The 14,479-nt window shown below is 45.5% G+C and overlaps 1 protein-coding gene and 1 long non-coding RNA gene across 10 annotated transcripts in view; both read right to left on the bottom strand.

The window, feature by feature from the left end:
- Positions 1-14,479, bottom strand: part of LOC149980128 (uncharacterized) — a 297,110-nt gene that overhangs the window by 231,387 nt on the left and 51,244 nt on the right. The window lies entirely within an intron of this gene.
- The window catches only part of LOC110534409 (protocadherin Fat 1), a 100,441-nt gene that overhangs the window by 47,945 nt on the left and 38,017 nt on the right, over positions 1-14,479 (bottom strand). For 6 of the 9 annotated variants that reach the window (XR_005034193.2, XR_016483862.1, XM_036933522.2 and 3 more), the window contains exons 5-8: positions 11,260-11,589; positions 9,689-9,905; positions 9,124-9,189; positions 8,132-8,271 (exon numbers count right to left, since the gene is read on the bottom strand). Coding sequence is in view for 7 of the 9 variants with exons in the window: in XM_036933522.2 (XP_036789417.2) it covers positions 8,132-8,271; positions 9,124-9,189; positions 9,689-9,905; positions 11,260-11,589 (753 nt within the window). In the remaining 2 variants the exon portion in view is untranslated. The remainder of the gene's footprint in view (positions 1-8,131; positions 8,272-9,123; positions 9,190-9,688; positions 9,906-11,259; positions 11,590-14,479) is intronic. The other 3 variants (XM_090187319.1, XM_036933524.2, XM_036933526.2) reach the window with 1 other exon arrangement.

The raw sequence follows: 14,479 nt of genomic DNA, 5'->3' as shown, positions 1-14,479 counted from the left end.
GCGACTTGAGCCCCTACACAATGCGTTTCAATCTGGACGGTGGCAGATAGCGCAGTGAGTAAAAGGAGGGACCTTCACAAGCGGCTGGGCCTGAGAAAAAGCTATAGAAAAAGAAAACCCAGACGAGTGTCCGCTCCTATCCACCCAACCGTCCACCATCTGAGTCTACAGGAGGAGGAAGGGGGGGGGGGGACCAGACAGAGCAAAAGACGAATGTCCACTATCATCCATCCATCTGTCTATTTTTGAAAAACACACATTCAGGGAGGAAAACATATAGCCTCTTCAAGACACTTCAAAGGGGCAGTACCCCCGAATTTGAATGATGCAGTGTGACTGGCGGTTGAAAAGACGGCAAAGGAGAGAGATGTTTCTCTCTCTCGATACCTTCCTGGGGGACCCAAGGCAACGAGATTGGGACTGAGACGGCGAATGGAGATATATGACAGATTGAAGGATGAAGAGAAAGATGTACAGTTGAAGTCGTAAGTTTACATACACCTTAGCCAATTACATTTAAACTCGGTTTTTCACAATTCCTGCCATTTAATCCTAGTAAATATTCCTTGTCTTAGGTCAGTAAGGATCACCACTTTACTTTACGAATGTGAAATGTCAGAATAATAGCAGAGAGAATGTTTTATTTCAGCTTTTATTTCTGTCATCACATTCCCAGTGGGTCAGAAGTTTACATACACTCCATTAGTATTTGGTAGCATTGCCTTTAAATTGTTTAACTTGGGTCAAATGTTTTGGGTAGACTTCCACAAGCTTCCCACAATAAGTTGGGTGAATTTTGGCCCATTCCTCCTGACAGAGCTGGTGTAACTGACTCAGGTTTGTAGGCCTCCTTGCTCGCACACACATTTTCAGTTCTGCCCACAAATTGTTTATGGGATTGAGGTCAGGGCTTTGTGATGGTCACTCCAATACCTTGACTTTGTTGTCCATAAGCCATTTTGCCACAACTTTAGAAGTATGTTGGGTGTCATTGTCCATTTGGAAGACCCATTTGCGACCAAGCTATAACTTCCTGACTGATGTCTTGAGATGTTGCTTCAATATATCCACATAATTTTCTTTCCTCATGATGTCATCTATTTTGTGAAGTGCACCAGTCCCTCCTGCAGCAAAGCACCGCCACAATATGATGCTGCCACCCCCATGCTTCACGGTTGAGATGGTGTTCTTCGGGTTGTAAGCTTCCCCCTTTTTCCTCCAAACATAACGATGGTCATTATGGCCAAAAAGTTCTATCTTTGTGTCATCAGACCAGAGGGATTGCACAAAAAGTACGATCTTTGTCCCCATGTGCAGTTGCAAACCGTAGTCTGTTTTTTTAATGCTAGTTTTGGAGCAGTGGCTTCTTCCTTGCTGAGCGGCCTTTCCGGTTCTGTCGATATAGAACTCGATTTACTGTGGATATAGATACTATGGTACCTGTTTCCTCCAGCATCTTCACAAGGTCCTTTGCTGTTTTTGGGGGATTGATTTGCGCTTATCGCACCAAAGTATGTTCATCTCTAGGAGACAGAACGCGTCTCCTTCCTGAGGGGTATGACAGCTGCGTGGTCCCATGGTGTTTATACTCGCGTACAATTGTTTGTACAGATGAACGTGGCACCTTCAGGCGTTTGGAAATTGCTCCCAATGATGAACCAGACTTGTGGAGGTCTGGTTCTTGGTTGATTTCTAAAGAGGCACCGAGTTTGAAGGTAGGCCTTGAAATACATCCACAGGTACACCTCTAATTGACTCAAATTATGTCAATTAGCCCATCAGAAGCTTCTAAAGCCATTGCATCATTTTCTGGAATTTTCCAAGCTGTTTAAAGGCACAGTCAACTTAGTGTATGTAAACGTCTGACCCACTGGAATTGTGATACAGTGAATTATAAGTAAAATAATTTGTCTGTAAACAATTGTTGTAAAAATGACTTGTGTCATGCACAAAGTAGATGTCCTAACCGACTTGACAAAACTATAGTTTGTTAACAGGAAATTTGTGGAGTGGTTGAAAAACAAGTTTTAATGACTCCAACCAAAGTGTATGTAAACCTCCGACTTCAACTGTAGAAAGGGAGAGAGGGTTTTTGAAAGGGAGAAAACGGCTGTGAGGAGAGCCCGAATCACGATGAGCAAGAGAGAAAGAGAGAAAGAAAGAAAGATAAATACATAACTCAAATATGAAGAAAGAGGGGAACAGATGGCTCCAAGAGAACAAAAACCGATAGAGGGGAAAACGGACAGCAACAGTGAGAGAGAAAGAGAGGAATGGGACAGACAGAGGAAAGCATGCAAGACAAATATGGAAAGTGAAAGAAAGAGAAAGATGGAAAAATTGTGGACAGAACGGCCTGAAGCACTACTGCAGAGCAGGAGGATGGCATGGGGGGCTGGCAAGGAGGCAGGGGAAAGGAATGGAAGGGGGCGGCCTGCCTGGGCTGCCTGGCTGGCACCGCTCCTTGCCGATGAGGTGCCCAGGATGGAATGTTGCTCCGCCCCTGCCTCGGATCAGCTGAACAGACAGACAGTCAGACAGACAGACGCTCCACTTTGGAACCAGAGGCAGGCAGGTCGTTTGGTAGGTAGGTATAGGCAGGCAGACAGGAAAGAGAGAGAAGACAGAAAGACAGACAGAATCAATCCCACACAACAGAACACCACACATAAACACTTTACTTCACTATGGTGCCACTTGGCCAGTCAGAGAGCTAGGAACAAGTCAGCTGGAACAGGCATATAAGCCTAGGTCAACCGCACAACAAACAACACCACGAGCGAGAGCCAGCCAGCAACTTCCGAGAGGGACAGAAAGGTAAAATGGTGCCAGATAAGAAAAGAGAGAGAGAGAGAGATCCCACCTCCCCCACACAGACCTCTAATGCAGACCCGTGCGTGGCGTTCAACATGGTACACGTGAGGCAGAAAAACGGCACCGCCCTCAGCGGGCACCATGTCCGGGTAAGGCGGGCTATGATGCCCCCCTGCCAGGTGGTAGGTTTTTGGGTCCGGGATGTTGGCATGGTCCAACCTGTAGCTACGTGCCTCTCAAAATAGGATTAAAACTGAACACAGCCAACAGAGGTTCAGTGTTTCTTGTTTAGGCTTTATTCTCCCTCAACATAATAATGATCTGTGCATGCTGGGACTGAGAGGGAGGGAGAAAGGGAATGGAAAGCGGGAAAGAGTGAGAGATGGATAGACTGATAGAAACAGAGTGAGAAAGACTGACAGAAACAGAAAGAGAGAGAGCAAAAGAAAGAAGGGAGAAAACAAACAAACACATTCCTTGGAGAGAGGAAGAAGGGAGGAGAGAGGAAGAAAGAAAGAAAATAGGCCAGCTAGTCTGGCAGAGGCAGACACCACATGACTTTGATTTGAAGGAGAAGATAAGTGAAACTTTGTGTGTGTGTGTGTGTGTGTGTGTGTGTGTGTGTGTGTGTGTGTTCCGTTTCGACTAAACGAACGGCATACTCCCGGCCACAGGCTAAACAGCACACCTCCCGTCACAGAAAATAAAGTACCCAAAACATCCCTTTGTATATTTAATTTGTTGTTTGGCATGTTCAGCTGTTTTTTTCCTTCCACTCGGTTTACAAGCAACTTCACCAAAGTAGGTCTTATTTGGGGGTTATCCACAAAGTCAATTACTCTGTCATCTCCATTGACTCATCGGCAATCTTTAAAAAGCTGAAACAGAATATTGAACTTAATAAAGCAGACAAATCCTGGGGGACAATGTATTTCAAAATCCCTTCTAAAGATTAAACAAAACAGTAAAACTGATGATCTTACATCATTTAAATCAACAGAGCTTGCGACAGATATTTTTTTTTCTGTTGGTCCAGTGTGGCCTAGATTCACTTCTCTCTCGCTACCTGTCTGTTGTGTGTGAGTACAATGGCAAAAATGTTGACGGGCACAGATACTTTGTTTTTGCTACTAATATGAGCAGACGGAGAGCGAATAGTTGTCAAAACTACGGAAAACATGTGAAAACACCCCCCCCCCCCCCCATATTCCCTGTACGTGTGCTCACCAGCGGCCTGCCACTGATTTTCTCTGATGTCTAACTAAGAGGGTTCGGCTCTACAAAGGCCTTCACACACATCCCTCGCGGTAACGAGGGGTGACTTGAAAAAACGGGGCGCCCCCGAGCCTTTGAACACTGTCAACGCCGTGACTAATTGTGTTATGTCATTTCCCCCCTTTGTATCGCCGTCCAACTGGTCAAAAACACGACTGCGTCACAAATGCAACCCTTTTTCCTATAAAATGCACTACTTTTGACCAGAGCCCTGTGGACTATGCACTATATAGGGAATAGGGTGCCATTTGAGACTCACTCCCTCTCTGGCCGAGGAAAGAACTGATCAGGGAATCAGCGATACCTGATATTTCCTTGTTTTCCGGCAAGACGGACGTGTCTTCTAAACTTGACTAAATGTGATTAATAAGTCACTGTATGGACTGGGACAGAGGGAAATGGAGGAGGTGTCTGCTGAAGTAAATTATCCTCGAAGATCATCAGGAGTGTGTGTGGGTGTGCATACAGTATGTAAGCATGTACAGTACCAGTCAAAAGTTTGAACATACCTACTCGTTCAAGGGTTTCTCTTTATTTTTTACTATTTTCCACATTGTAGAATAACAGCGAAGACATATATGAAATAACACATACGGAATCATGTAGTAACTCAAAAAAGTGTTAAACAAATAAAAAAAGAAGCCACCCTTTGCCTTGATGACACCTTTGCACACTCTTGGCATTCTCTCAACCAGCTTGAGGTAGTAACCTGGAATGCATTTCAATTAACAGGAGTGCCTTGTAAAAGGTTAATTTGTGGAATTTCTTTCCTTCTTAATGCATTTGAGCCAATCAGTTGTGTTGTGAAAAGGTAGAGGTGGTATACAGAAGATAGCCCTATTTGGTAACAGACCAAGTCCATATTATGGCAAGAACAGCTCAAATATGCAAAGAGAAATGACAGTTCATCATTACTTTATGACATGGTTAGTCAATGCGGAAAATGTCAAGAACTAAGAAAGTTTCTTCAAACGCAGTCGCAAAAACCATCAAGCGCTATGATGAAACTGGCTCTCATGAGGACCGCCACAGGAAAGCAAGACCCAGATTTACCTCTGATGCAGAGGATACGGTCATTAGAGTTACCATCCTCAGAAATTGCAGCCCAAATAAATGCTTCACGAATTCAAGTAACAGACACATTTCAACATCAACTGTTCAGAGGAGACTGCATGAATCAGGCCTTCATGGTCGAATTGCTGCAAAGAAACCACTTCTAAAGGACACCAATAAGAAGAAGAGACTTGCTTGGGCCAAGAAACACAAGCAATGGACATTAAAGCAGTGGAAATCAGTCCTTTGGTCTGATGAGTCAGAATGAGACTTTTGGTTCCAACCGCCGTGTCTTTGTGAGACGCAGAGTAGGTGAACGGATTATCTCCGCATGTGTGGTTCCCATCTTGAAGCATGGAGGAGGAGGTGTGAGGGTGCTTTGCTGATGACACTATTAGTGATATATTTAGGATTTAGGGCAAACTTAACCAGCATGGCTACCACAGCATTCTGCAGCGATACGACATCCCATCTGGTTTGCGCTTAGTGGGACTATCATTTATTTTTTAACAGGACAATGACCCAACACACCTCCAGGCTGTGTAAGGGCTATTTTACCAAGAAGGAGAGTGATGGAGTGCTGCATCAGATGACCAGGCCTCCACAATCCCATGACTTCCATCCAATTGAGATGGTTTGGGATGAGTTGAACCGCAGAGTGAAGGAAAAGCAGCCAACAAGTGCTCAGCATATGTGGGAACTCTTTCAATACTGTTGGAAAAGCATTCCAGGTGAAGCTGGTTGAGAAAATGCCAAAAGTGTGCAAAGATGTCATCAAGGTAAAGGCTGTCTACTTTGAAAAATCTAAAATCTATTTCATTTGTTTAACACTTTTTTGGTTACTACATGATTCCATATTTGTTATTTTATAGTTGTGATGTCTTCACTATTATACTACAATGTAGTAAAAATAAAGAAAAACCCTGGAATGAGTAGGTGTGTCTAAACTTTTGACTGGTACTGTATTTGTGTGTGTGTGTGTGTGTGTGTGTGTGTGTGTGTGTGTGTGTGTGTGTGTGTGTGTGTGTGCGCACATATGCAAGCATGTATGTAGTTGTATCTGTGTGCGCGCGAGAGAGAGAATCTGTGTGCGCATTTGCCTGTGTGTGTGTGTCTCTCTCCCTCTCCACACGACAATAGGGTGCTCTGTGATGAATCTGAAGCCTCCATTTAGCCGACGCTTCCGTCAGCGGGCTGTGGAAAACACCGCCGCCCGCCTCGCTGCCCCAACCCAGCAGGCTGACAGGGGCTCGGTGGAGCACAGGGCCACATGATAAAAGGCTCTATTCACAGGCAGAGACAACAAGTAGAGTTGTTGCTTTTTTCATCCACAACGGATCTCTGAATGCTTTTGAGAAGAGGCACAGAACCATTTGAATTTTTCTGGAGTTCCATAGGCCTGAGACAGTGACTATGGATATGGATAGGGACCTGGGTTGAAATAGTGTTTGTTTTCTTTCAAATACTTTTATTGAGCCTGCCTGGTGCAACGGAACGAATAGGATAGTCCCAAAAGAGCAAACCTGTCACCAGGCAGGCACAATGAAACACTTTGAAAGTAAACAAATACTGTTTGAAACTGTTTGACTCTGGATGGGAAACAGAAAGGCCAACATGTTAACAATTTCACTTTTAACATATCACATAATAGCAATATCATTATGAATCTGCCATGAGTTGGAGGTGACAAATTGCGGATTTTTATAAAACCCTTACAGCTCTGTCCGCTTCTAACCTCAAGAGAATGTTAATCTCTGGATAAAAGAATGTGGTGTGGACCTGCACTTTTCTTTAGCCTTCTTTCTTTTCAGGAGAACTCAATGCACTTTCATGTCTCCCGAGAGAGAGAGCGCGCGAGAGAGAGCGCGAGAGAGAGCGAGAGAGCGCGAGAGAGAGCGAGAGAGCGCGAGAGAGAGCGAGAGAGCGCGAGAGAGAGCGAGAGAGAGCGAGAGAGAGCGAGAGAGAGCGAGAGAGAGCGAGAGAGAGCGAGAGAGAGAGCAAGAGAGAGCGAGAGAGAGCGAGAGAGAGCGAGAGAGAGCGAGAGAGAGCGAGCGAGAGAGAGCAAGAGAGCGAGAGAGCGAGAGAGCGAGAGAGCGAGAGAGCGAGAGAGCGAGAGAGGAAGGATAGAAAAGGAGAGGTAAGCGAGGGGTAAGGAGGGGTGTAACTGCAGACACGGGTCTGTGGAATGCACACTTTTTAAAAAGCGCCTGGCTAGACAGGCACCGTTCCACCCGCCCTCTCTTTCTTCCTCCCTCGCTCCTCAGCCCTTCAGGAATGAGACAATGGAAGAATCCCGGAGCTGTTCTGCCAAGAAAGCGTTCCGAACGCTCCTGGCCGGTGTCCCAAATGGAACCTTGTTCCCTATAAAGTGCACTATACAGGTAGTTGTGGACAGAGAGAAGAAGGAATGTCCACCAAGCACATGGTATGACGTTAGGGGCAAAGTTTGGAAAAGCGAGCACCTGGAGTACACCCGGTGAGGTGTTGACCCACCCGCGAATCTAATCAAAAACAGGCGATGGATGGGCGCACGGAATTTCTGACCTCACTCGAGACCCACCTCCTTGCTTTACCCCCTCGTCTGTCTGTCTATGTTTCCAGAATTTATTTTCTGGATTTTGTGAGGGAAGCCACTATGCACGATTTAAGGGAGAATAAAGTTATGAAAACACAAGCATCCAAAACGACAGAATGCAATGGGAACCCTCGTGCAAACTTAGCTCTACCATTTCATTTCAGAAATGTTTCCATAATCCTTTCCTCCCGAAAACACACAAAAATAAATCCTATTTTTGTCCATAGTGACAAGCCTCGCAATGATCTGTAACAGCCAAAACCATCCAAGCCTCTGGACACGCCACAGGAACTCTCCGTGTCAAGCAGACCCAACATCTCATTCCCATGAATGTTTCCACAATCTATCCCTTTTCCATCCCACCTCATAGGATCCGTGACAAACTCTACCGCCATCAACAAACGTTCCAATTACCCGGGTGCTGACGAATCGGGTGCCGTCCGTTGCCTCCACTGTCAGGTTGTAATTGGATTTCTGCTCGGCGTCGAGGGGCCTCGCCACGATCAGGGTCCCACTGGCCTTGCCCACGTCAAAGCGGCTGTCGTAGTTCCCACCTGGTGGAAACGATGGAAGGGTTAGGGCGGGGCGCACAATTAAAATGGACAGGAAAAGAGTTGGGCTGATCATCGCCTGTTTAAACGATGACGCAGCACTGGAGCTAGTAGGTAAGCTAACAGTGACATACGGTTCAGGTTTGGCCGTGGCGTAATTCTAGAGGCCCTTATACATCAACAGTATGTAATCCATGCATAATAATGTGTATATTATCCGTACGGTTGCTTATATCAATATAATAAGCAACACAATCCCTATTGTTGACACATACAGAAGCGCTATGCATCAACAATGTGAATACGTTTCCTGGTGGTTATGTTAACTTTCCAGGCTCATTAGGGAGCCATACGTGCAAGTGGTACGATGTGTATACATCAAGCACATACCGTTAGCTGCATTTGGCAATAGATTCCACAAATGAAACACATACGATACATATACAATAATGGAGCCATATGTTCATGTGCGGTCTATGTGTTTATGTAAATCGGTTGTCACACGATCACAAGAACGACGGAAACGATGCACAAGCTCAACCACGGGCACGTGACAGCACAACTGGGTTCAAACACTATTCGGAATCATTCAAATACTTTTGAGCGTTTGCTCTAGCCTGCACGGAGCGTCAGATGGGCGGGGTTTGCGCTGCTGGGACTACCCCATTGGACTATTAAGCCAGGCAAGCTCAGACAAGCACAGCTAATGTAGTTTAAACAATTTCAAATAGTATTTGAACCCAGGTCTGCGTGACAGACATCACAGTCAACGACCTCTTAATACAACCAATTGTATTAGAGAGATCCCTTAATACAGCCAATGACAGTAGAGAGATCCCATTACGGCAGATCTACCTTCCGCTGTACAGTTGAGGTCGCAAGCCATCTGAACGATGTAAAAGACTTCCTCTATGTCTCCTTCTGGACAAACCAAATCCAGTAAGAGAGAGAGAGAGAGAGACATTCCCAAAGGAGAAAAGAAGAGAAGCAGAGAACATAGAAAAAAGAGAGAGAGAGAGGTGTCAGTCAAACGTTGGTTAGAAGAAGGGGAGGGGGAGAAGTACATCCAGGAAAAGTCAGGAAGAGTTTATGCAGCAGAGATGTTAACAGTCACCGTGCAAAGAGGTCCCCATTAGAGATTCCATTATTACAGTGAGAAAGGAGAAAAAAAAGACATGTATATAGGTTTGTAGGTTTTTGGGTTTGTAGGCTACACACTCACATTCGCTTGCAAGGGTTAGTGCTAAGAAGAATGCTACAAGAATCTATGCCGGGGATGTCTTCCCTTGACTATAAAACTAGATGAATCTCCTTCTAGAATGCACTCAACTTAAACAAATACACACCCTTGCGTGTATGCACAGACCCACCCACACACAACCTAAAACAAAACCCCTGCGCCCACTCGTCAAGGCTTCACCTGTGATTTCGAACCAGACGGGCGTGTCCGACGTCTCCGTGGTGATAACCCCCACCATGTGCGCCACGGGGTCGCTCTCCATCACCGAGAAGAAGAAGGGGGGCTCCTCGAAGGCCAGGGGGCGTGCGCTGGCCGCCACCTCTGGCTTGGGGATCCACTCGATGTGCAGCCGGCAGGTGGACGACTTCTGGGGGCGTCCGTTGTCCACCGCTTTGATCTGATAGAGGGAATTAATTGATTTGAATTGATTTGGGTAACTAAATTAAAAGCATGAATTGAAATACTTCAAGTAAAACACAGGTAGAGGGGGGGCAGGGGGCGAGAGAGAGAGCAAGAGCGTGAGAGAGAGCGAGAGAGCGAGAGAGAGAGACAGAGACAAATAGGCAAAGGGGGTCAAAGAACGGTCAGCCAGCCCACATGGGGAAAAACAACAACAGAGCAGAACACCTGTTACCATGGCGTTCCCCGTTAAACAGGTGTCGGTGGAGCTTATTGTGTCATGTGAGATAAATCTATCACAGGCAACATTGGCCCAAAAGTACTACGACTCAACAATACTGTGACTATCCTAAGCATCAAAAGGTTATCAACAAATGCAATTTGGCAGGTACATTGGAAATGTAAAAGTAAATGATTTGTCAAGTAATTCTCTAGAACACTGGCTCTAGTTTAAGATGTCATTTAACTCAGAATGTACATTGACATTCCTTTAAAAGCAAAATAAAATCCTAAGCGACTTCTCCCCAACTATACAGAACAAAAATATAAAGCGCAACATGTAAAGTTTCATGAACTGAAATAAAAGATCCTAAAAATGTTCCATATGCACCAAAAGCTTATTTCTCTCAAATATTGTGCACACAAGATAATCCATCCACCTGACAGGTGTGGCATATCAAGGAGCTGATTGAAACGCATTGATCATTACACAGATGCATCTTGCGCTGGGTACAATAAAAGGCCAATCTTAAATGTGCAGTTTTGTCACACAACACAATGCCACATATGTCTACATTTTGAGGGAGCTAGCAATTTGCATGCTGACTGCAGAGCTTTTGCCAGAGAAGTTAATGTTCAATTCTCTACCATAAGCCGCCTCCAACGTCATTTTAGAGAATTTAGCAGTACGTCCAACGGGCCTCACAACCCCAGACCACGTGTAACCACATCAGCTCAGGACCTCCACATCTGGCTTCATCACCTGAGAGATCATCTGAGACCAGCCACCCATCTGATGAAACTGTCTGTAATAAAGCCCTTTTGTGGGGGAAAACTCATTCTGATTGGCTGGGCCTGGCTCCCCAGTGGGTTGGCCTGGCTCCCAAGTGGGTGGGCTTGGCTCCAAAGTGGGTGGGCCTATGCCCTCCCATGGTTGCGCCCTTGCACAGTAATGTGAAATCCATAGATTAGGGCCTAATGAATGCATTTCAATTGACTAATTTCGTTATATGAACTGTTAACTCAGTAAAATGTAGCGTTTATATGTTTGTTCAGTATAAAATGCGGAGGAATTTCCTCACGAAAAATCCAGAGTATACAAACTACGAATCCAAATGCGCTAGGCTACTCACGGTGAGGATGTCATACTCCCCGGCAGAGGAGAACTTCTTGGACGACACCAGACCCGTCTTTGGCTCGATGAAGAACTTCCCGTGCTCATCTCCCTCCTCAATGGAATACGAGATCTCCGAGTTGGCCCCCTCATCGCGGTCCGAGGCGATCACCCGGTACACAGGATCCCGCTTCAGAGCCCGGTCCTTTTCTGGTTTCTCCCGTTCCGGAAGCTTGATCTTGTAGATCTTCTCCAGGAACTGCGGCCGGTTGTCGTTCTCGTCCAGGACTTTGACGATGACGCGGACCGTGGTGGATTTGGCGGGAACCCCGTGGTCGGTGACGGTGATCTATTAGGGAAAAGTTGGGGGAAAACATGGAATTAGAATGGGAGTGTGGGAACTATGTTGACTGTGACTTTAATACGATTGGAAAAAAAACAAATAGGGGAAAATATGGAATTAGAGGGGAAAGAGGGAAACGCAAAACTGTCAACTTATTTCTGTGAATTAAGTGTTAAGGCCAACAGTCAATAGTAGAACGTCACCACATTTCACATTCTGACGTTGTGACCCACATACTCACGTAACGTTGGGAAGATTTGTCACGTAAACATTTCCAATTAAAGCCATGTTCGAAACCAGTTTAGCGAAACAATGCATATAGTGCAGAGGAAAGGGGGGACCAGGCAATAATGGCGCACATATGTGTAAGCAGTAGGCTCTGCATCTCTTGAATATGTAATGACAGGAGCTCTACCGTTTGATTGAGGACGTTCCTTATTCAAAGGCCTTGAATTAATATAAGAGAGCGGAGGTAAAAAAGTAAAACTCGCTTTCTTCTCCCCCTTCTCTCCCCACCCACCTCTTTCTCCCTCCCCCCACCTCATTTCATTGCTGTACACACAAATGTTTCTCCGTTAGTAAATTGGCTGCCAAAATTGAAGCAATTCCTTCCGAGATTAGCGAGTCATCTTATTCAAAGACCCACGCTGTGCTTCCGGGAACCAATATGCAAAGGGAACAGGCTGTTTATTCACTCGCTCGCTTATTGAAATTGAATTGTTCCCTTACCATCTTTCTTTCCCTTTCAGCCGTTCGGTTTTTTTTTTTTACAGTGAATGGATTCAATGAATGCGAGAGGCAAGTCACAGTTTTGCCTTTCTCTCTGAGACAAGCGCAACAAGACGGTCCAAAAGACCACACTCGCTTTGCTTTTTCTGCCGCAGAGGAATGAGACTCGTCGTTATTTGGGAGATGTAGCAGGCCCCGTCTCTTTGGTGAGCAAAGTCTCCTTAGTGCTCCAAAAAACTGCATATTCCGTTAAAATGGGTTTACTTGATACATGTATCACCATCCAACCAGGCACAAGGAGGAAAAACTGCTTTTCATCTATTTGGATGTTTCCTTCCTCACAGTGATATAACTATTAGGTATCAAACTCCAGCCTGGTCCCAAGTCAGTTTGTGAAGTCTTGCCAACTCCTATGGTAATTGTCATGTGGCACAAACTGATCAGAGACCAGGCAATGACAACAAAAAAACACACCAGTGGCATGATGTGTTCACCCCTTTGGAAAGCCAAGGGAGAAACAATTGTTTGAAAAATAGTTCCAAAATAATAATGAAAGCCTACAAATTGCCGGAGGGACATAAGTTAGTTTTAACAGTAGTTAACACTTGGTAGTTGGAACACTCAGCTGTTTAAACACTTTGTTAATTTGGCCTGGCTTAATATCTGAATGATGTCTAATCTTTCAAATGAAATGCACAGCCGAGACAGCTTAAAGTGCTCAGTCAGCAATAAGCTTAGCTGACCCAAACAAAACACAACACTTAAACATTCTGAGTAACTGGGAAACTAAACTGGGGTTTCGTCTATCTATCTCAAAGCGTCAGAAATAAAAATAGAGAGCTGAACAACAGTCATTTAAAACCATCTGCTCGGCGCTACAGCAAAATCACTTTGGGGGGTTGGTGGTCACACTCTATTTGGCACTAGCAGCGACGATTAGCGGCATAATGTGTTTTTGTTTCCCCACGCCTAGTCAGTCCGAGGCAGTCCGAGCTATTTGCCCGAACAAAATTAATGAAATAGGACGACGAGGACCATTCGAGTTCGAGGTGGCATGCACCTCTCGGGAGCAGTGTTGCCGGTGCGTTGGCCCGTATTCTCATATTCTGTAATGAACATTGCCATTACGAGCAGATGAGTTCATTTGGCCCCGTTTCTGATTATATTTTATATGCGTCCTAAATGGTGCCCTACATCTAAGTAGTGCACTACTTTTGACCAGAGCCCTAGGTGTCCTGTTAAAAAGTTGTGCACTATACAGGGAATAGAGTGCCATTGTGTACACACACTTTGTCCACCGTTCCCGGTTCCCTTTGTGAAATCAAAGCAGTGGATTGAAAAAAGCTGAAGACGAGGACCCGGCTAACGTTAACAGGTGAACTCTGCTGTTTGTGTGATGCGTCCCAAATGGTATTCTATTCCCGATATAGTGCACTTCCTTCGACCAGGGGCCCACAGGCCTCCGGTCAAAAGTAGTGCATTAAATAGGGAATGGGGAGGCCATTTGGGACGCAGGCTGAGTGGTAATTATGCCGAGCGACTGGAGAGACAAGACGGGAGCATCAATTACAAAGACAAACTGAACTCTGTGATAACGTACAGGGCACAGAGGGTTAACTGCCTTTTTCAGAGGCAGAACAACAAATTTTTACCCTGTCAGAGGGAGAGAGAGAGGGAGTTTGTGTGTGTGTGTGTGTGAGAGATGGTGTATGTGAGTGTACATGCGTGCGCGCTTCCCAAGCCCTGCAAGACAGTTGCTCATCGGCACATCCTACTCTTTCAAAACAACGTCTTTACCAGAGGCCAGTCTCTGTGTCTGTCAGACAGACAGTCACAACAACGTCAAGACAGTGTCGCAATGGTTCTCGGGCTTTTCGTAAGCAAATGTTTACGCTTGGCGCGCACTGCTGACAAACCCCTGGTCAAATGGCGGACAACTCTCAAGTCTGATTTTAGTGAAACGTTGGTGCCTAGACACACAGGCATTAATTATGGAAGTGGCTGAGACTATAGGAACTTGTGAAGTTGGTGTATAGATAGGCCTATGATCAGAACATTCAACTTGCCTCTCTTTCAGGTCTGGGCGAGCATATCTTACATATCTCCTTTGTTGTTTCCTCTCTCTCTCTCTCCCTCCCTCCCTGTTCTCAGACATGTCACCCTGCCG

Source organism: Oncorhynchus mykiss, chromosome 10 (assembly GCF_057628025.1).
Source record: "Oncorhynchus mykiss isolate SJ-2025 chromosome 10, ASM5762802v1, whole genome shotgun sequence".
In the NCBI taxonomy this organism is placed as follows: domain Eukaryota; kingdom Metazoa; phylum Chordata; class Actinopteri; order Salmoniformes; family Salmonidae; genus Oncorhynchus; species Oncorhynchus mykiss.
Note: the sequence above shows the minus strand (reverse complement) of the source record. Positions and strands in the feature narration are given on the sequence as shown.